General features: G+C 44.8%; 1 protein-coding gene across 5 annotated transcripts; it reads right to left on the reverse strand.

Moving 5' to 3' along the window:
* Window positions 1-1,036: 1,036 nt before the first annotated feature.
* Window positions 1,037-22,244, reverse strand: LOC135263525 (vasodilator-stimulated phosphoprotein-like). Of its 5 annotated transcripts, none has more exons than XM_064351657.1 (14): window positions 22,084-22,244; window positions 21,354-21,434; window positions 11,558-11,729; window positions 9,786-9,966; window positions 7,616-7,679; window positions 7,007-7,313; window positions 6,011-6,138; window positions 5,496-5,544; window positions 5,071-5,104; window positions 4,766-4,808; window positions 4,401-4,478; window positions 3,144-3,213; window positions 2,808-2,865; window positions 1,037-2,521 (listed from the first exon to the last, which is right to left on the reverse strand). In XM_064351657.1, the coding sequence occupies exons 3-14, from the start codon at window positions 11,693-11,695 to the stop codon at window positions 2,487-2,489; spliced, it is 1,185 nt and encodes a 394-aa protein (XP_064207727.1). In that variant the 5' UTR covers window positions 11,696-11,729; window positions 21,354-21,434; window positions 22,084-22,244; the 3' UTR covers window positions 1,037-2,486. The 5 variants fall into 5 exon arrangements, with proteins under 5 accessions (XP_064207727.1, XP_064207724.1, XP_064207725.1 ...); XM_064351654.1 differs by having other exon boundaries at window positions 21,379-21,434; window positions 22,084-22,243; XM_064351655.1 differs by lacking the exon at window positions 22,084-22,244 and adding an exon at window positions 21,554-21,850 and having other exon boundaries at window positions 21,379-21,434.
* Window positions 22,245-23,276: the final 1,032 nt, after the last annotated feature.

Here is a 23,276-nt window from a genome sequence, read left to right on the forward strand (position 1 = left end):
TTATTTGATGTGCAATCCAACAGGAATTTATGTTGAAGCCCTCGCCATCCTTTTTAAACTTAGCCAACTATTACAAGTAACTTACTGTAAATTTCAGTTACGTATGTTTCTAAGTGCACTAAAAGAAATATATATTATTTTTATTTTCAAAATATTTTTACTGGAATTCAAGTTACACTCTGTCTTGAAGATTGACAGACTACGATCAGACCAGTCAGACAGGCCATCGTGAAATTGCTGGGATATTTTTTTCCGGTTACATTTTCAGATTTATAAAATGGCTCTGTCCTATAATCTCTCAACGGCACCAGAAGACAATTTAAGATGCTTTGCATACCTGAGTACAGGTTGTCACTGTGTTGAGCCCAGGAAACATTGATCCTTGCTGCTCCTTTGCCTTGTTTTTTTTTTTGATTACCTTTTGAAAAATTTAATAGCAGTTATTTTCTGCTCCCAGAGTTTTACGACAGATGAGGAAATGGCTATTGCAGTTCCCTCTTTCTCTCAGTTTTTCAATTACAATTGGAAGGAAGAACGACATACGGAACAGGACTCCTTTTGTTTACACTGTAACGTTTCCATCTCAGATCCATCCCTCATGATGGCAATTTCAGAATGATTTTAGCAACATTTACACCGTCTCATCACAAAGGCGTGTCCTACGTGCAGCAGCCATTAGTCCAGCATTTACCTTTTTGGGCAGTGTGAAGCAGTGCTGATATGTAATCAGAATGTTATGTCCACACAGCTGGTTCAAACTTGGTTTGGGACAGTGCACCTTTACCCATAGTATTTGACCGATATCACTAGAGAAACAACCAGTTTTTTATGAGATAGATCTAATGGGCTGGGCCTGAACACAGTGACTGTGTATGTGGTTAGAAGTGCTTTCTCAGAGACTAAACCTAAAGCATATATTATCTTGTTACAAAATAAAACTACACATCCATATACATATTCTAATAATTTGTAAACATATTCAGTACAAGTGATAAGTGACTTCAGGTAATATTCCAAGAAAAAGGCAACTCCAAAATCATACAAGAAGCAGCTGTATTTCTCAATGAAGGCAATTCTAATTGGGTGTTATTGCACTGTTTCCTTTAGACAAATTTTCAGCTCAAAAAGGCTCTAACGAGAAAAAATTGGATCAATAACAAAATCAAAATACATTAAACCGCATCAGGGATTTCAATCAAAATAGAAATAGCATCTCATTTTTGTTTTAATTACCCTAAAAAACATATATTTATACCCAAATTTTTTTTTCTTTTCTATATTTTAATATACATGTGTAAAACAGGCCTCACATAGAAGAATGAACTGAAGAAAATAAAAGCACAGCTCTCTGTGTAAGATACGAGTCTCAGTCAAGAGATACAAGTTTCAGTCAAGTCTGGTGGGGGGTGGGGCACAACATGAGTAGCAGGGAGCCATACTCAGCTGATCCACAGCTGTACAGACAGCTTACCCACAGAAAGTACACACAAGAAACAGATTATCTGCGTTTGGCAGTCACATCAAGCGATACGCTTCCATACAAACCTCTCTCTCTTCGGTGTTCCCTCTCTGTCTCCCTCTCCATTCTAGAGTGTACTAATCTATGTTTGAACATTCATCTCCTTTACAATAACCTCGGTTTCTTGTACAGGTTATGGTCCTGGCCTCTGTAACAGAGCCTTGTTTCCCCCCTTATTGCCTTCCTGGCTTTAATGAGAACAGGCTTGAGAGCATAATGAGAAGGTTCATCGTCAGGCAAGCCGCTGAGAAAGCGCTCTTAAGTTGGCCAGTGTTGCTGATCCTGTAGCCGCGCCCTGCGGCATTAGCGTCCGCGGCGCACTGATCCTGCTCATCCCTGAGGTAAATGCAGCATTGGCGTGAGTGAAAGGTCTGCACCTGGGACTGGGCAAGCTCTGTCAAGGTCAGGGATGCAAGAGACATTTCAAATGTCCCGTCTACCAGCCCTGAAACCATTACAGACAGATTGTTCCTTCTCTTTCCCGACTGCTGTCCTCAGATATACAAATATAAAAACTAGTTTATTTTCAGAAGAGTCCAGCTGCAGTTCTACCAGCCAGGCGGGAAGAGATGGAATTATATGTAACCGTACATAGTGCACTTAAGCATCTTCATCTTTGTCATTTGCGATATTCCCTGAATATTATAATCTTACAGATAAGGCTGTGTTGGTGGTGGGGTGGGGTGGGGTGGGGTGGGGACAGAATGGAAGGACAGACAGAGAGGTTTGTCAGAGAAGCGTAAGTAGATCTGAATCTGTGGCCGTGTGCGAGGGAAGGGAAGCAAGGGGCACACGCTCTCAGTGGAGGAGTTCCCCGGGTCGAATGCGTGCGTACGCGTGTGCGTGTCGTAGAGCGCAAGAGAGTCGAGGGGCGGGGACATTGGACGTGGCATTCTGGAGGGGGGGGTTTGGGCCGTGACGAGGCCCGTCCCTCTGCAGTGGCGTAGCTCCTGTCCGACCTGCGGGACTATGTGTCCCTCTTCTGCAGCTCCTGCAGGAATGCTTTCATAGAGAGAGAGAGAATGTGAGAGAGCGCAAGCTGGACTTAATCATAAAGATTTTTTAATTAAAGATTATATATAAAGATTATACAAAGATTATTAGAATTCAATCTATAAAATGATTTGTACTGTGACCTCTTGAGTAATGAACTAATTAACAAACTAATTATCTAGCCACCTATCTACCATTTTTTTAGCTTACATAAAATGGGGGCTGCAGAAAAGTCTGAAAGAAAGACACCAATGGGGACACTGGGAATTGGGGCGTTCGGGGTTTGGGGACTCACCTCCAATAATTTCCTCTTTGACTTTCTGAAGCTCTTTGCGGACTTCCTCCAGGATGTCCTAAGCACAGACGGAAAAGGGGACTGGGGTCAGCCTGTTTGTCCCAGCTTTGTTCAGAGACAATGCCATTTTCCAAGGACAAAGACCTGAGCACCTTTTCAGGAGCTCAAAATGAACTGTAACACGTGTAGAGGAGCTGACTAACAATGCCTTTGTAGAGAATTCAGCTGGCAGTACAAAGTAAAATGATTATAATTAGGTTTTTGACAGCATGTACAGTAGTTCAGGTACTGAACTGGAGGTTGTGGTGCTGGTGGAGGAACTGTCAGAAAACTGACCTGTTTGATTCTCTCCATTTCTGACTCCTCGTTGCTTCCTGTGTCTTTACTGCCTCCCGCTTGCTTTACCCTGTAAACCAGAGGAAGGCAGAAGTGAGGTGAAATAGGAGGAAGAGGAAAGGCTGGGGAACTCAAAACACATAGTCAAAACAAGCTGCCCACAATTATCAGCCGTCACCGAGGCTGTTGCATTTCCGTTACCATGGCGACTGCATCTGCCAACTGCCGCTGCCATAGCAACACCCCAAGCACCCCCCGGATGCCCAGTAAGCACACATAAAGCTCTCTGCTCTCCCTCCTGCTGTGGGGCAACTTGGCCACATCTAAGCTACCAGAAAAAAATTACTTTCTCTCCATTCTTTCTTTCCTCAGTGTCATCCCCAGGTAAACCCCTGTTCACCGTCTCACACTCACTCATTCGAGCCAAAGGCACCAATCCCGGGTCAAGCAACCGCCAGTGAAAGAGCGCAAAACCCCTGGTCCAGCAGGTCCAGAGGCTAAAAGAATAGCCTAATTCTATGACTGAAGTGCTTAAAGATATACAGCACTGGATGAGGAGATGGTGGAGAGACTGTGAGCTGCAGCAGACACGTTAAGCATGATCCTGACACTGCAGCAGTGAGAAATAACCCATACTTCTCCACAGAGAGATGCACTCACACAGCTCAATAACCGTTTCCATTGGAGGCAGCTGTACAGTTTGATCCAAGGCACAGGATTGCAGACATATAAGTGCACAGTGCAGTAGAAGCACTATGACAAACTGAGGTGTCAAACTCCCTGGAGAGCTGCAGTACCTGGAGATTTTTGTGGTTTCCTGTCAATCAGCAACCAACTCAGGTCATTGAAAAAGGGTGTGTTTATTCTTTAGCCAATCAATGAATGAATGAATGCTATCACTTAATTTCTGAAACACACCAATTAACTAGCAGACAGTACGGCTCTCCATAAATGGAGTCCAACACCCCTGCACTATGAGGTTTGGAAGGGCCTTCATAAATATCACAGGGAGGGATCTTCAGAACAAGAATGCTAAACGCCATGAGGATGGCTACAATGGTTCTGCAGTTAGGCTCGGGCAGAGTGAGCAGAGGCAGGTCCAGATGGTGGGCACCAGACACAGAGGCGGGCCCAGTGGGCGGGGCTGCAGACAGACAAAAGCTCAATGGGCGGGACTGCAGACAGATTCAGGCTCAGTGGGCGGCGCTGCACACTGACAGGCAGGCCCAGGACTGGGGTGGGGTGGGGGTTCAGTACCTGGATGCTGGGGCCAAAGTTGGGGAAGAGTGGGTGGGAGGGGAGGGATCCTGAGCCCTGCTGGGGCTGGCGTTAGTCCTGCTCGAGACATGCACACACCTTCTCTTAACTTTGGGACTCGTTCACACAAGGGAGGAAGAGAGAAAGATGCAGAGACAAGAGGAGAGAGATGGACAGAACAAGAGAGGAAGAGACATGCAGGGGGAAGAGAGAGAGAGACAGAGAGAGATAAAATGAAGAGAGAGAAAGATAGAAACAGATATACAGAGATAATGTGAACAGAGAGAGAGAGAGAGACAGAGAGAGAGAGAGAGAGGCACAGAGGCAGATACAAGGAGAGCAGGACTGAAGAGGTAGACACTGACCTGGGCATGGTCGCAGATTTCTCCCAAGGTTTCCGGGGGAGTTCTGACACAAAAAGATTAGGGGGAAAGGGGGGGGGGGGTGTACAGAAATATTACAGGACCATCCAAATAATTGAGAAGCTCAGTTAAAGGACAGAGATAAGGTAAAAACAAAGAGACTGTACAAACAAAGCAAGACTGGTCATCGTTAATCAGTTAATCACAGAAGAACGACTGGATTAGACATTCAGCCTGAGGGAGCATATTTAACGGTACTGAAGCTAGGCCAGGGCCGGGACGAACCCCCCATTGCCCACTTCACTCACCAGCTGACTTTGCACCTGAAGACAATGAATCCCCCTGCAAACACACGAGAGAGAGAACCACACAGTAATGTTCAACTGTGCTTGTCTACAATCAAATGCATGTAAATGTAGGCGTTCAGCGCATGCAGTCATTCAGAGCGATTTACACGGTTCACTTTTTTTTTTTTTTTTTAACATACAATGCATTTATAGAGCTGGATATTTACAGAATCGATGCAGGTTCAGTACCTCACTCAAGGGTACAAAGGCACTGCCCCACCCGGAAATCATACCTGGAGCTTTGGAGTTTAAAGTTTAGTTCCCTTATCATTGTATACACTGGTGCCCTACCTAATGGACAAGCACAGCTCAGTATACTGTCACTCCAGACTAAATGACCAAATGTGTAGCTCTATCTGTAATGAAGGAGAAGAGAAGGGGCTTACATTATTTGGCTCGTCACTCTTTTCAGGTTTCTTATCGGTAACTTTCCTCCTGGATGGGTAGAGAGACAGGTAAGTTACCATACGAGACTGTACACAATTTTTAAAGAACCTTTACATACATCTAAATCAGACCTGGATCAAATACATATTTGATTTGGATTCAAATACTTTTCTACGCTTTACTGATCTTGTCTGGTGTATTAGAACCAATGACATACACTCAAAAATTGCAAACCCTGCCTTCTGGTTATATTGGCAGGCTCAATTACACCAGGCAAGATCAACAGAGCAGCGAAAAGTATTTGAATCCAAAACAAATACGTATTTGACCCAGGTCTGATCTAAATGGACCAGTGCAGGGCTCCCCAGTCCTGATCCTGGAGAACCACAGGGTACCAACTTGCAGTTTTCACAAATTAAAAAATTCAGATTTTCAAATTACATTTTTTTCCCCGAAAACTCCAGTAAACAGCCCCGCACCTACAGTGAACCCAGTAAGCGGGGAAGGTACTAACCGCCTTGCGAGGATGGCGCTCATTTCTCCCATCAGGCCCCCGCCCCCACCACCTCCACCACCACCTCCTCCGCCACTGCTGGCGTTGCTCTCGGCCTTGGCTGCTGGGCCTGCACCACCACCATCCTCCTGCAGGGGGCGAACACAACCGCTTTGTGATGGATCACTGGGGTATGGTTCACTTATCATATTGTAAAAACTGGTTTGTCATTATTCGTGCATTAAATGGTGTTCGGTTTGGACCAATAAATTATTTTGTTTAACTGGAGCCATGTATAAAACATGCATAATCATGACATACCTACTATAGTACATAAAGCATTAATATAACCAAAAACCATGTCCTCAACATATGTGACATAAAGACAGGCTGTACAAAAATATGCAATTAGGACGCAAAATCCTATCTTGACACATCATTGCAAAACTGTGGGCATCACAGCCCTCACACATTAAGAGTCCTGGTCATTGGGGTAATCCCAAAAAACAGGAGGGGACGGGGGGGGGGGGGGGACGGGAGGACGCGAGGAGGGAGGGTGGGGGGCCATAACTTTTGTAACTTATAAATGTTGACATGTTATTTATGTGATGGATAAGAAATAGCCAATGCAACTTGGTGACAGTGATCGTTGCTATGTATTGCTTTATTTTTGTACATGTCACTTTGGTTGCTTTTTTTTTTTTTTTTACATTGGTTAGGTGAGTCATTTTAACAGGAAGGAAGTCCACATTTGTAACCTGATAAGGGCTCAGCCTTGAGCTGAAACACATTGGTATTTTTAACTTTGACTAGCCACTAGTTGGACTTATCATTGTATCAGAGTTTTTTCAAGACATTTAAACCCCACTGCTGGAAGACTGAATAAGGACATTTTTAGACAGCTCTTGAAGCCACTGTATTCACACTAGGTGAACACTGTGACTATTCTACACAACTTGTGTAAAGTGAAAGCTGGCTGCATTCTTGAATGGCACAGCACAGGAGGGCTTCTCTCACCTTGGGCACCCTGCGTAGTTTGGCACCAGAAAGGGCCGCAGCCAAACCCCCATCTCCCCCACTCCCGCCTCCTCCCCCTCCTCCACTGCCAGATGAGGGAAGAGGCGGGGCAGGTGGGGGTCCACTCCCGGGTGGAGGTGGGGGGCCAGGTGGGGGCGGAGGTCCCGAGGGAGGAGGAGGGGGCCCCGGTGGAGGAGGTGGGCCCCCTGGGGGTGCAGGCGGGGCTGCGGGCAGGGCTGCTGGGGGGGTGGGCGGAGCCGCCGCCTGTCTCTCCCTCTCCAGACGCTCTCTTTCCTGCTGCTCAAGCCTGGACAAAGGGAGGGCAAAATGAAGACCTGTTCATTAATTCACTCACTCAGTCACTCAGTCACTCCCACGAGCGTGTTCAATTCCAATCATTGTAATTTTGATAATGCTCTTTGCACCGAGGCATAACGTAGCCATTTCAGCAGCTTCCAGTTCAGGACACAGTTATGGCTAACAAAAGACATTACAGCCAATCGACAGCTTATAATTACAGGGTTCCATCTGGAGAACCTATAGTCTTGAGTTTTAGAATTGAGTTTAGTTTTACAACCACTGTTGTATGTCCCGCACCCCTCAAAGTACCTCCTTTGCTGCTCCAGTTCCTCTTGGGAGGGTCCATTCTGCACAGGTCGGGGGAGGGTGGAGCCTAAAGGAACAGAATAACTTTCACTACATATGTCTTCCCTAACAGGGAGAGTTTGTGTGTGACGTCTGCATCTTAACAAAATGGTGCACGTGCGTGTTTATGTATGCGCGCACAAAGGTGTGTCTGTGTATGTGAGTGCATATGATGTGCGTGCATGTGAGCCTGTGTGCATGCGTGTGTGACTGTGTGCATGTATCTATATGCATGTGTCTCCTGGTGTGTACTGGTTCTCATGGTGAATGAAAAATGAAGTAGCTGTGGCAGTCTGTTTATCAAAGGTATAATGGCAGCTTCCAACTCAAATACAGGAGTCAAACTCTCTGGCTGCAAGGCCAGGTCCCTGACCTACGGCCTATCCAATTTGCAGACACTCTTAACCCAGTGTGATCACAGTGTGAATATCCATAGACAGTGAAGAGTGGCATATACCTCTGTGTGTGACAGTGTAAGAGTGTCAGAGGTTGGTATAGGTTCCCGTGTGACAGTGGGTTCTACGGTGTGAGTATTTTCTCCTACTTTAAAAAAAAGCTAATTACACTTGAAATTCAGGGGCACTGGTTCAAGAGGAGATTTGGACCTGCACTGCACTGCTGTACATAACCCTGGATGTTCAGTTTATTAACTTGCGTGGACTATTTACACAGCATGATGAGCCACAAAATAAATATGAGCTCATTCGGGTGTGTGCCAGTGAAAGACTCAAACTCATCGCTGCATTAATGAGGCATGACCTAAAAGTCACTCTTGAGTGTGCATTTCAAAGCTTTTACAGCTCACAGTAGCTTAAGCTAGTTTTCTGGAAATTAAGAACGTTAAAAGTTATTTTCGTCTGGTGGAACAAGAACGAGTACACCCCCATAAAAGAAAACAAACACTGGCACACGTAAGGAGGAAATCTTTTTTAGTGACTGGATGAAGAAGTTTTGGAACCCCCTGCCATGCACTGAATACTTCAGCACTGCATACGGTATTGGGGGCGACATACCTCAGGAGGTAAGAGTGGTTGTCTGGCAGTCGGAGGGTTGCCGGTTCAATCCCCCGCCCTGGGCGTGTCGAAGTGTCCCTGAGCAAGACACCTAACCCCTAATTGCTCCCAACGAGCTGATTGGTACCTTGCATGGCAGCCTTTCACCATTGGTGTGTGAGTGTGTGTGTGAAAGGGTGAATGAGAGGCATCAATTGTAAAGCGCTTTTGATAAAAGCGCTATATAAATGCAGTATACTTTATTGCAAATTGCAAAGGACAAACCTTTTGTAGATTATAACATTCTAACTCTTATCATTGGCAATTTTGAATGTGTTTCTGTCATAAGAAAAAAAAAATTATAAATTGCATGTGCAGTTTGAGCTCCTCCAGTCTGTAACGTGCTCCTAGATTCTCCAGATCAGGAGCACCAGTAATCCCTGGCAGCAGGGCTTACCGTAGAGCCCTGCAGTAGAGCCCTGGAGTAGAGCCCTGCAGTAGAGCTCTGTCGTAGAGCCCTGCAGTAGAGCCCTGCCCTGCAGTAGAGCTCTGTCGTAGAGCCCTGCAGTAGAGCCCTGTCGTAGAGCCCTGCAGTAGAGCCCTGCCGTAGAGTCCTGGAGTAGAGCCCTGCAGTAGAGCCCTGCAGTAGAGCCCTGCCGTAGAGCCCTGCAGTAGAGCCCTGCAGTAGAGCCCTGCCCTGCAGTAGAGCCCTGCCGTAGAGCCCTGCCGTAGAGCCCTGCAGTAGAGCCCTGCAGTAGAGCCCTGTCGTAGAGCCCTGCAGTAGAGCCCTGCCGTAGAGCCCTGCAGTAGAGCCCTGCAGTAGAGCCCTGTCGTAGAGTCTTGCAGTAGAGCCCTGCCCTGCAGTAGAAACCTGCAGTAGAGCTCTGTCGTAGAGCCCTGCAGTAGAGCCCTGTCGTAGAGCCCTGCAGTAGAGCCCTACAGTAGAGCCCTGTCGTAGAGCCTGCAGTAGAGCCCTGCGTAGAGCCCTGCAGTAGAGCCCTGTCGTAGAGCCCTGCATAAGCCCTCCGTAGAGCCCTACAGTAGAGCCCTGTCGTAGAGCCCTGCAGTAGAGCCCTGTCGTAGAGCCCTGCAGTGGGGGATGGTGTTAGAGTGCTGTTAGGGTGGTGTTAGAGGCAGCCTACCCGTGTCTGCCATGGCACTCAGCACCTCCAGGGCGTGCATCATTCCGTTGGCGAAGAGCGCCGCGTCTTCCTTACTGCCGAAGTTGAGCCCCCACACCTGCCGCGCGTCCCTCCATTGGTGGAAGCTGGGCGTGGCCTGGTTGTACTTCAGCCCCTTCACGATTGGACAGTTTATCACCACCTGCGTGAGTACAGAGAAATGGTACCGCAACGTTCTGCCACAGCCTTTGAGATATGTTTGCCCCGATTTGATGGGCATGCCAGGGGTGGTATGGGATTAGGACTAGTGGAACTAGAATCAGTGAGTGACATAGCATCTTTCAGGAACTCTTCTAAGAAAAAACTCTTCTAAGAAATTAATGATGAGGCATCCGTTGAAATTATTTGAATTTGGCACTTTGTCAAGTCAAATCATACCAGAAATGTGTACATCTTAATCCACTTTATATATTCATTCAAAATACTGGAGTTCACGGACAAATGCAACGCGTGCACACACGGCAAAATCACTGAGATTCTGCCAAAGATGAGTGCAATGCCATTTAAATCCAGAGGGGGGTGCTGCAGACACACTTGCAGGAACATCTCCAGTTGTGTGGTAGCGTTAGCGCTGAGGGCACAACTGTTTCTTATTTGTTTTATAGCCCCGCATTCCAGAGAATGAGGGAGAAACCGTAACTATGCCTGCAAAGCCAAGAGACGAGCTGACAACCTCAGCTGGCGAATACACGCTGATACCAAACTACTCTCACGACCCCAGCCACAAAGAGGAGAGAAAGAGAGGCTGACAGAGCTCAAAACATAAAAAACACAGAAAACTGAATGCAAGAATGTGAACATGATTTCCTTTTCCAGTTTAATACTCAGAAGAAATAGAGAGATGAGTGGAACAACAAAAAACATTGGCAGTTACTTTGTAAGGATGTAAACCTCGGGGAAATTTGATTAACTTCTCTTTGAGAATATTACAGGATGCGCACAATAGGGAACTAGAGAACACAGTGCATTCTGTGATCAGGGTGAGCCCTGGGTCCATTCTGGGAGCAGGATGAAAGCAGGGTGCATTCTGGAAGCAGGGGGAGAGCAAGATGAGAGCAGGGTGCATTCTGGGAGTAGGGGGAGAGCAGGATGAAAGCAGGGTGCATTCTGGGAGCAGGTTGAGAACAGGATGAAAGCAGGGTGCATTCTGGGAGCAGGAGGAGAACAGGATGAAAGCAGAGTGCATTCTGGGAGCAAGTTGAGAACAGGATGAAAGCAGGGTGCATTTTGGGAGCAGGGTGAGAGCAGGATGAAAGCAGGGTGCATTTTGGGAGCAGGGTGAGAGCAGGATGAAAGCAGGGTGCATTCTGGAAGCACACACTAACACAGACACACCCTCAGCATAATGTTACCACCACCATCTTCCCACTGTAACCCATCCACATCTCATACCAGAACATCACTTCACACAAATCCTAGTGTGCGACACCAGTTCAGCATGAGTACAGGTGGCTGGCACAGCCCAGGGCCCAGAGAGTGTGCACAGAGCATGTCCAGAGTGATGCATGCATGTACCCAGAGGGTGCACAGAGTATACAGAAAGCATACCCAGAGGATGCGCAGCATGTACCCAGAGGGTTCACAGAGTGTACTGAGTGTGTGCACAGTGCGAACCCAGAGAGTTCACAGAGTGTGCTGAGTGTGTGCACAGAGCGTACAGTATGTGCACAGAGTGTACTAAGTGCGTGCACAGAGCGTACTGAGCGTGCACAGTCCTCCTCATACAGCCCTACCTGCTGGTCTGCCTGCAGCTTGCGCCCCACCACTCTGAAAGCGTTGCTGGAGGGGTTGTGGTAGATCTGCACCCTGCTGAAGGTCTGGGTGCCCGTGCCAGCCGGGACCCACTTCTTGTTTGCATCGTCGTAGATCATCACCGTGGCACGAGCCTGGCAGATGCTTGACTCACTGAGGGGAGAGAGAGAGAGGCAGGGAGAGGGCAGTTACATCTCACCAGTCTTGGGTCAAACACTGTATCTGAAATACTGGAAAGTCCCTTCCTGGAGGGCTAATGTGTGTGCTAGGTTCTGTTCCAAAACATTATACTAGCAGAATTTTCAAAATGTGTGAATAAACAGACTGCTGGCTTGCCCTTATGTCAAAACACAGAAAAAGCTTCCACACTCAGCTGCTGTAGCTCATGACTTGTCAGGTTTAAAAAAAACACAGAGCTATTTAAATAATTAAGAACAGAAGTTCTGTAGGGTAACCTGTTGAACAGGCTACCCTACAGGGTTGGAGTCCTGATCTATGTGGTCACTTCTGGCACTACGATCTTTACTTCACTCTAGTGTGTTTTTTCTGCACCACTGATGCACTTGTTGTACGTCGCTCTGGATAAGAGCGTCTGCTAAATGCCTGTAATGTAATGTTCCCAAAATGGATGAACTTTAGTGACACTCAGCTAACTGAGTGTTGTTTCTGCTCTGAATAAATTCCACTCTATTATTTCAGCTAACTGGTAACAGTAGCAAAGATGGAAAACAGATAACGGAAGACAGCCAGCTGGTATCTTTTAAATGAGTGTTTCTCAACAGGGGCGTTACCACACCCCAGGGGGCGGTGTGAGAGTGCAGTGAGGCACTCCCAGCATGGTGGACAAAGGAGGGGCATTGGGGCCATTATGGGGGTGTCTGCTCCATATTAATGCTCAAGCCCTGGGGGGCCAAGCTGTCAGACGGCCTCCAACATCCGGGGGAAAAATCACAATTATCACAATTAAAAACAGAATTCCCGGTCGTACCAAAGTGTGTGGTCTGTACAGCTGGTGGGAGCACAGAGAGGGTGATTACTAACGGTTTACCGACAAGTACACAACACGGCTGGGCTGATGCATAGACTGTATGCGTGGGCTGATATCAGCCAACTCTGCTAGTTAGGGCTAGCTACCTAGCTACTGTCAGTGCTATTAATATTCAGATGATGAAGGGTGATGCAGCTAGCTAGCTAGCTAACAAGCAAGTGGTTCTTAATTAGCTAGTGTGCTAAGTGGCTAATATCTCAATGGGCAGCTAAATTCAGCAATATGTCTCGGTTAATGATTTTTGTTTTACGCAGCCAAATACCTTTCAACCTTTGTGACAGGGAAACCACAGTTCAAAGAGTGGTCCAGGACTTTCATTGCGACCAATTCGCAGAGCCAAGCAACCAAACAGACAATTTACAGGACTAAGCACCCAGTTCAAACCAGGGTTAAGATGTCCATCGCATTTTAATTTCAGTAAACTTAGGGAATACATTTAAATTACAATTCTTTTCTTATCATCAATAGTACAGTATGGACATCTGTTGTTTTTCTAATTCGAGAGGTTGAACTTTTAATATGGTACTTCCTGAATTGAAGGGGACAGGCGGCTCGACCCTGACTGAAACAGAAACACTGTTACCCAGCTGGTCACACCTTACTAACGGCACGGGCGAGAAGTGACGGTGCAAGCCCACGGCAGCCTGCACACGAAAAAGTGCTCCCGCCTTTCCTCACCTCCCTTTCGGTGCAAGATGTGATATAACCTCCGACTTCCTGTGAACCACTGGCCACTTCCTGTTTGAAGGGCTGTGGCAGGAACACACAATTGACATTGAAATGGGACCCTTCTGGGCAGACAGAGGTACAGGGGTACAGGGCTGATACATGATTTATTTAACCGACGGCTTGTTTGCTCAGAGAAGCATAAGCAAGTACGAGCAAATAGAAGAAGCAGACAATGTGACTCAGGCACTGTTGCTTTCCGGCTCATAAAGTATACTGCTAAAAGACTGCGAAAGAAGACCAAATAATAACGTTACAGTTTGCTACAATCGTAGAACTCAACCGCCACTCAAACAATATGTTACAGGTAGTTACAAAGGAAATGGCCAATCAGAGCTCAGAATCTTGAGAAGACGAGCAGTGTCAGATTTCACACAAGACATTTGGATCAGTGAACAATAAAAATCGTATCTTGGCATCACAATTCACGAGGCAGACGCATTTATATTTCCGATGTGCGCTCAAGCAGACATTCATTATTTACTAGGCACTGTTATCTGCAATAGGCCATGAGTCAGCATGGGTAGCTCTAATAGTTGGCATGCATATCACTAGCTCAAAGAAAACAACTTCCCCTCCCACCTCTACCTCCATTGCAAACTAATCATGAATTAAACATAAAAAAACATTACTACTACTCCTAGAGGAAAATCAAGATTATGACCAACTTAAAACATTTCTCCGGACCAGAGACAAAAGTCTGGCACAAGGAATGAGTGTGTCAACATGCTATGCATCAGCGACCTTTGCCTTTTGAGTTTCCCCACCCCAAACCACACTTAGCTGTACACAGACAGACACACACACACGCACGCACGCACACACACCCGCATGCACGCACGCACACACGTGCACACACTCACACACTTGGTAGATATGTTAGCATTTTCAGCACCTTCAAATTAATTAAAATTGAACTGCTATCGATGTTATTTTGGGTATCATGTTCAGATGCTTAAGCGTGCCTTATTAGTGCACACATTCAACAAAGTTAGGCTAGCACGTGACAAATGATATCTGGATGGTGTCTGTTATGAAGGATGTTTGCCAAGGACACAGCCCTCCTAAAGTCAAACTGCAGCGACTGTGAATAGCTCATATGACACAGGAAAAGGACGTTTAAGCCAATAGAAGAAATATACAATATATCCATACGGTGAAGGCTTAGCATGAACTTTAAATGCATCACATTTACAAATCGGGGACAATTTGGCATGCAATGCAAATGCTCTTTGCTATGTGTTATATTTATTTATTTCATGGTTAAGAACAACACTTCTGCAATTGCTTGGGGAAATTACTACCCTACAGACGGCCACACGTCTTGCCACAAGGGCGTGGTTGTTACTGTTGTTTTGCATTTGAAAGCCTATTTAAATGATTAACTGGAAGTTCTAGACATAGCACCTGCTAACTTCTAAATATATTCAATGCTTGAAAGAACATAAAAAATACTTTTCTCAGTTGTGTTATTGTGTTGTATCATTTTGATTACTTATTGCGGAATTAAAAGCCCTACCATGCAAAGTTGTGTTTTCTTTGAAATAGAGATAAACATTCATTTATTTCCACTTCTGTAAAATGTATTTTGCTGTCTTGATTCTGCAATGTTGTGAAGAGAGACTGGTAACTGCAAAGCGTCTAACTTCTCAATAACCCAGTGTAGCAGAGGTTTTTAAGCAGAGAACTAGATAAAGCCACAGACAGACCTGGGTTAAACCTACTGTTTTATCTTGAAAGAGCAAATGAGGCCTGTGGTAACCCAGCGTCTCAGCTCCTCATTGGTCAACGGAAGCAGTGGTGTGCTGCCAGTGCACAGGCTCAGAGATGCTGGCATAAGCCTGCGTGAGGTTGGAAACGTTCAGTATCTGGGCCCAGCAGACCTCGTTTCAGCACAGGTTTCAGGCCCAGGTGCAGCACAGGTTTCAGGCCCAGATATACTGGTGTGCGTGCGAGACGTCCACACAGCAGATTATGAGCTCCATTGTTTCCTTACCCAGGCATGCTCCAAGCAATTCTCTAGCAGTTGGCACATAATGAGAAGCTATTGTGTCATAAAGCGTGTGCCTTGTGCTCCGTCGTAGCGTGTGCGTGTGCATGCGTGTGTATGCGTGCGCGAGAGAAGCGAGCTTCACTTTCACTCAGGCAGGAAGTAAGCACAGCTGTCCGCGAGACGTGGCTGCCTCAGTGCGCCGTTATAACGCCGCTAAACCCGGTGCTTTCTGAACGCCTCATACTGGCTCTCTCTCCACAGCCAGCTCCGTTGCAGATGCGCCACTTTCTGTGACACTTAGCACAGATTTATTCTCCTGTCTGCATGCGTGCAAGAAACCCCGGCTCTGTGCATCCGCATATCATTTTACATTACATGCATACATTTATATTGAGCCATTCATTTAATTGCTTAAAGTAGCCACTGAATAAATGGCTACTCTTTATTCAGGCAACTTACATAGCTCACATAAATAAATTTTTTTTTATTTTTTTTTTTACATGTAGCCCATTTATAAAGCTGTACATTTTACTAAGGCATATCAGGTTAGCCATCATGCTGTGCAATACCTGAAAGATGGATGTGTGTACAGTAAGTTTTTGTGTGAGTACATGACACGGTGACACTTCCTCACCCGGGAAAAAGCTTCTGCAATTCACGATGCGAGAGATAAGGGAGCTCCACTTCCTCAAACAACTTCACTGAGAGAATGAACCCAATCCAGCATACGGTATAAAGCACAAGACACGATAGCAATGTCAACAAAGTCCAAAAAAAACAAAAACATTGCATTCAAACAGGTCTCGGCCTACAGCTCCTCCCAGCATTCATTTGGGGTCATATCTACTGGCACAGACTGGCACCAATGCAGAGAAACACACTGGAACAGAGCAGACATCTGAATGCCCGAGAACAGCACACACAGCAAAATGCCTACCGTCAACAGAGTTTAGAACAGTCCAAAAGGAATAAAATGTGCTCTCTGAATAAAATGTACTCTGTCGGAGTTGAATGTCGCTGACAGATTTGCAGTGCAAATGATTGTTCTGAGAGTAGAAGGAGGAGAATGTTCTGCCGTGTTGCACGCATGGCGCACCCACGTCGTTCTGCAGTTCCAGGCTCAGCTTAAATCCACCTGACAGCAAGTTCTAAGCTTCAGAAACAGAGCAAGACATATTCACTGACATCCCACTTCAACACTCATCTATGGCAACACAAACACTCAGCGCTAACACTGACACTCAGAATCATCATCGGTACTCCTACCCAAAACAGATATGAGCATAAACAAAATAATGCTTTTTTAAAAAAAAAAATTACAAATGGACCCAGCTCCATACCAATACTGACACAAAATATATCAGATCGGCCAAGATCGTCAATATTCGTCACATAAAAAGACAAGTGTAAACGGGGCAGGGAGAAGTGTACACGTCATTAGGGCTGGACCAGGGCATCAAGCGCTGTAACAAGAGAGACAGCCAACAGGAAGTTCTAAATGGTGAACTACAATAGCGGAAGGTGATGAGTGAGCATGTGCTTTGGTGGAAGGTGGAAGGGAACCAGGCCCTCTCAATTTTACAGATGTGCGGTAACAATCGTCAGAACGATAAAAAGGTTACAAATGCGCATTAGTGACCTGTGGGTGGGGGCTGGGACATATGACTAGAAGTTACTCCACTCCGATCAATGGGAAAGAGGAAGTGGCTCCAGGATATGTTACTCGATCCCCTTGCGCCTCTTGCATGCTCTCTTTCACTTACACTCTCTCCTTTCACTCTCTCTACACACACACACATACACACGCACTCAACACACACACTCACCACACACACACACTCACACTCACCACTCCCACACTCACACTCCACACTCACACCACACACACCACACATCATAACAACACGCACTCACACACACACACACACACACACACACACACACACTCATACACACGCACTCACACACACACACACACACGCACACACTCATACACACGCACTCACACACTCACACACACACACACACACACACACACACACACACACACACACACACACACACATACACTCTCTCACACACACACCTGCATGAATGGCCACTCTCCCCATCTCTCACACTCTAACGCACAATCACACACATACACAACCACACACAGACAACTCTTCAGAACAGACACCTACATGTTGGTTTCTCCTGGGTCCATTATAGCCTTCTCAGCTGAATAAGGCTCTGCAGTCTATGTGAAACTGAAAAGACTTTCTACCTTCTACAAGCACTAGTGATACTATTTTTCTACTGATTTGTCTTTTTTTATAGTGTCTTCGCCATCTGGACACCATTGTGTCTGCAGAAGTGTGTCAGCAGACACACTACTACTTCTCAGACGACAGAGATGTTAAAAGGTTTTTTTAGGAACTGTTTGCTCAACCTTGAAAAATAGAGGCCTAGTTTTCAGCACTTAATCTGCAGTTAAAGAGACTGCACCTTCAAACAAAACAAAACAAAAAACAACACACGACCTGCCATTCTATGTAACCATCCATATTGTTTGGCTGTGTAGGCGAATAAAACTTAGAGAAGTTACAACCTTTTTATTTTTTTATCAGTTTTTTTTTTTTAAGAGGGTGATTCTGTTGAAACTTTCTCAGTTTTTAAACTTCACAAACATTCCTGTACCTCATGCCCTAAAATGGGAAGTTTCGCACAGTTCTTGGTGGAACTACATTTACAAAAGTAACACCAGTTAAAATTCCGATAATTCACACAAAGCGTGGGAGGGGCAAACAGATAAAAAGGATGCCTTTGTGTGTGATTCTGCTGCAGACACTAGGCCTACTGTCAGTGTGGCTCTATTGCAGGTGCTGGACAATGGACGTGATGTAGAGGAGGATGTGTTAGAAACTTAAGACAATATTCAGGAGGATCCTGATGATGATGTATCCTCCTCTGAAAAACATAAATCCCTTGAGGATGAACCCCGTTCAGAGCCACCAATTTTGTCATCTCCAAAAATTGAAAGATTTCATGGTATTCATCCCCACATGAAGGTGAGGGAAGACTCAAGTGTTGCCAATGCTATCAAAATAGTTCCGGGCCACACCAGATTCACTGTGACCCGTGTCCAAGATTAAAAATCTGCATCTGAACAGTTCATTCCAGCGTCAGATTAGATTTCCCTGGTAATGACCAACCTATAAGAACGGCAGGTATATAACTATAATTGGAAAGAGCTTGATGAAACCCACATGGATGCCCACGTTTGGGTTGCTGAATTTGGCTGGAGTATAAAAATGATAATAATCAAAAGGTGAAGCGACAGCAAACAGCACTATGGAATGCTAAAAGTACAATATTTCCAGCTACAATGCCACTGAAAAGAGAAGACTGTTCTGATGTCCTTGTCACAATAGACTAATTTTGGTGATTTATGTACTTCTGACTGTCCACTCTGTTTTTATTATTATAAAAAAAAAAATTATAAAAAAAACCTTTTTCTTATGCAGACAGGAGCAAAGTCCTCAGCTGTTCTCACCTCGATTGCAGACTGTGGCCACAGGGGGAAATGGCAGCGAAATGAGACTTAAAATAAGGTTTCAATTTTGCGAGGCCTGACTGAAACGACGTCTTTCTGCAATCTCCCAGCGATGAAGATGAGCCGAATGCACCGTTCAGGGTCAGTGTTCTTACCGAACAGGCAAAGGTTTGGCCACCGATTCTCAAATCGGTCTACAATCATGGTCCTAGAGAGCCGAAGAATCTGCTGGTTTTTGTTTTATCCTAAAATTCAGCTAATTCAGACCCACATAATCCTATGACCTGCATACCACACAAATGTCCTAATGCCAAACACAATCGCAATCATTTTGTGAGACCGAAAAACAAATTAACGTCAGAACCAGCCCCTTAACTAAGATAACCCGTCAGGTGCAAAAAAACAGATCAACGGGTTGGCTGTGATTCCTCAACTGTCGGGTATTTGAATTTTCAGCCAAAAGATGGCTATAGGACTGATATCATTCTGAATAAAATTTTCAGATATTTCTTCTATTCAACTGCAAGTGCAGCTGGAAATATTATCCACACTGCTGCAGCCCATTGTGAGCACCAGACCTCTCCATTGCTCATTCTGAACATAGATGTTCTATTGCATGCATATGCGCTCTTGTTGAAGGGTGGTTCTCCTAACTCTCCTTCGGTTTTCCCATTTCACACAGGAAATTGGCATAGACAACAAATGTTATGATTAAAAAAGCAGATCCAGCAGCTCTACAGGTCCAGGGTTGAGTGTTACTGCAAGAGAAGTCTTCACCGAGTTGCCATTTGAGGGGCGGGGGTTTTGAGGGAAAAACAGGCTTTGCATAAGGTTAGTTTATTTGGTAATCCATTTCACATATTTTGCAACTGTCAACATTACAGTCCCAAGACCAACTTCCTCCTACAGTTTCCTTGAGAAATAAATGAGAATAAGCATCACTGTCCCAAGCAATAATGTGCACACTATGACAGTTGGCAGCCTGTTTGTTACCTGTGTCTTGGGTTACTGTTTCTCTATCGCCTAACCATTTAACAACATCATACTGTGCAAGATCACACAGACCTAACATGGGACAGTCTCCAATTAGCAAGCACAGTGGGGAGACAGTCTGGCGCAGTACACAGGGCGGTGGTCTAACAACCCAAGTACAGATCCCAGTGCAAGCAGGGATTTGATACATTGCACCCACTGCATTACATTACATTGCATTTATTTGGCAGACGCTTCAATCCAAAGCGACGTACAATAAATGCATACCAAATGTCATTGGAACAACTACAAAACACAGGCCAGTAAGGTATAATACTCATTTTGAGATCCTCATTTTGTGGGTTACAGATGGGATCATGGCACTGTGATCCCATCCGTAACAACTTTTTCCACATTGCCTATATAGAGTATATATATAAAGTAACAAAAAAAATATATAATGAAGTATGGAAGGCTACATTCCGTGCTGTCCTTTACAAACCACAGCGCAACATGTCATATTGCCAAAAGATAGATATACGTGTAACAAAACAAGCTTTAAAACGCATCTTGTTCGTACTGCTGTGTTCACCTGACCAACTTCCTTATCCTCAGATTATAGCTAGTGGTTAAGTGTTCGCAAAAAAAAACAAAAACACTTCCTCTCAAAAGCGCAGGCCTACTTTCCTAAAGCTTTTTCAAAATGCTTTGCTGACTGAACCTGATCATATAAGTTTATGCATCTAAAAAAGAATCCTGCTTGGAGTTAAATCAGGACACGGGACGTTTTTAAAAAAAGAATAAAATTCAAACATCATTCCAATCCGATGAGTGACTCAACATGTTCGATGACTGGTCCAAGCACCGGCATCAACATTTCAAACTCGGCCAGACATTAATTTCAAATTAAAATATCCTACTGCTATATCCATGGGTAGATGACAGTTCAGCTAGGATGACGACGATCTTCCCGACATAAGTAGTGAGCTATATAGCTAGCTAGCTGTGCGATGTACTGTAGCTAGGCTAGCGTATTATGGCTGAGACGAGAAGTGTCAGAGCCTGTTTAAATCGTGTTTTCGTCTACCCTTCTTTGATAGCGCGGTTACATTCTTTTGGAAAGTTGGCCTAGAAAGTCACACAGAAACATGCACATGACATAAGCAAGACCGTTAGCTTTGTATTGAAATGCACGGACATCATCAGACTGCAGCTTTGCAACGACTGTACGCTAGAGTCATGTTGACCGGAATTAGAATAACGTTAACGTTACACATGTGTACCTGAAGGTAGCCAACGGTTAGCCCGCTAGCTGACCAACAAGATATATCACACTGTAACGTTATCGCTAAGTACTGAGTAAATAATTTCGCAATACATTGAAGAGTAGCCGACAGTAAGTTATCGGTTTTTACGATCTAGCAAAAATAGCTAACACGTCAAACTAAATAAATTGCCGATGCATAGCTTGTGAGCAGAGTTCACAGAACGTTAGCCACTCACAGTCATATTTGGAGCGACCCCATACCTCATTGTTTGGCGAGAGCGCGGATCCTCTCCCTCGCAGTATTTTCGGTGTCAGATCTGAGGCCGAAGGTGGAAAACAAAATAAATGACAAAATGATGATGATTTTGATTGTACGCACATGTACCAGCTCGCCGCGTTTGGGGGATATTAACCACGGAGAGAGCGAAAATCACACCTTGTAGATTTCCTGTTTAAGAGAGCACAGCACTATCGTTACAGTAGGCTAGTGGAGTAAGCTTGTCAGTTCCAATCAGTATCCCGGCTCATCTCCCGCTAAACACCATTTAGCGAAGCGCTTCCTCCATTTTCTGATTTATTCTAAATACCTATAATATTTTTTCACGCTTTGATCGTTGGCCGTGAGCACCAAGCTGCTTTCTTTGGTCTCTTGACTTTCAGTAGTGTCTGCTCTGTGAGAGTTCATTACTCCCTCTCTTCTCGTAAAAAAATCTTTTGCTGGCGGTGGTAGGCTACAAAGCCAAAGCTCCAATCTATGTTTAAAGGGACAACGCCGCGGTAGCGGCGTGGGCGCTTTAAAGGGACAATAGCACAAATAAAACACAAAATAAAAAGTATCCTATTTTATAAATGACAGACTGTAGTAGGCTACAACTAGGCTAATATTCTGTTGACATACTATAACGATGCATGGCCACAAATAGGCGTAATACAAGTGCGAATTTTGGAAAGTATGTTCACTCTCACCTGCTCAGTCTTTCTCTCACTTGGATTTTCATGAAGCACTACCCTCAGACGATAGGAGTTAATCTGAGAAACGCGAGACAAAGTAGCAAGCAAAGGAAGTGCACCAATGAACTCAAACCCACATTCTTTCCTGTCTGTCACTACACACACACACACACACACACACTCTCTCTCTCTATTTCTGCCACTGACACCATTTAGGTTTGTGAAAAGACAATGGGTGGTAATTGTATACACCAAGGTCAATATTTGTCTACAAGCAGTGTACTATTAAATGCAAAAATGTACATACTAGGCCTACTAAACTACTGCAAATGCTTCAATGGATTGTCACAATACTACAATATTTTTAAAAACTGACAGGTGCACAGATAGACACCAACATACTATATGATGAAACATATGCCCCCTGCTCTGAGACATTAAAAATACCCTTTTGGCTGAAGCTATTTTATACAGTCCTACTTACGGCAAGTCCCCTTTTTTATATACACCCCCAGAAAGTCTGTGCACGGCTGTGAAAAATAGTGACTAAAACTAGACTGCTTCGGTTGAAAAGGTATGCAAGGAAGTGCACCTGGAACTGCAGCCATTAAGTCACACCACTAGTTCTGTTTGCATTAAAATGTAATCACCATGACCTTGTTAGTTTCTTGGTTTCTGTGCTGACCAAATATGTCAAAATGCTAGCCGTGTTCCTTAATTTCTCTAATAGGGATGACAGAACCTTGATCATTGTACAGCTGAGTGATAGCTTTATTTAAAGTGATGGTGGTTTTAACTTTTTTAGTAAGACTAAAGGAAATTATATGTTGTTTAAAACATGAAATCCACAACATAAAAGCACTTGTGTTAGAACATTGTGGTGTGAACTCACACAAATATGCATTTTGTTTTGTTGTTGCTCACTGTGCATGATAAGGGTATTAAACAGAAACAGTGTAATTTTATGTAACCCAACATTCCGGAAATCTGAAAACACAGCATGAATGTGGAAGTTCACAAACTAACTGTCTTCAGTGCTTTTCTACTGAGTGGTGTGAGGTAATGTCACAAGCAATGATTGGCAAAAATGTATGGCAACACAAAACTAGGCGTAACAGACATAATTAATATTTAATCTGCTGGTCACTGCAATACGAACAAATTGTCAACATTGTGAGACAACAAAACATGCAGGGTTCTCATGTCAT

This window comes from Anguilla rostrata, chromosome 9 (genome assembly GCF_018555375.3).
Source record: "Anguilla rostrata isolate EN2019 chromosome 9, ASM1855537v3, whole genome shotgun sequence".
NCBI lineage: Eukaryota > Metazoa > Chordata > Actinopteri > Anguilliformes > Anguillidae > Anguilla > Anguilla rostrata.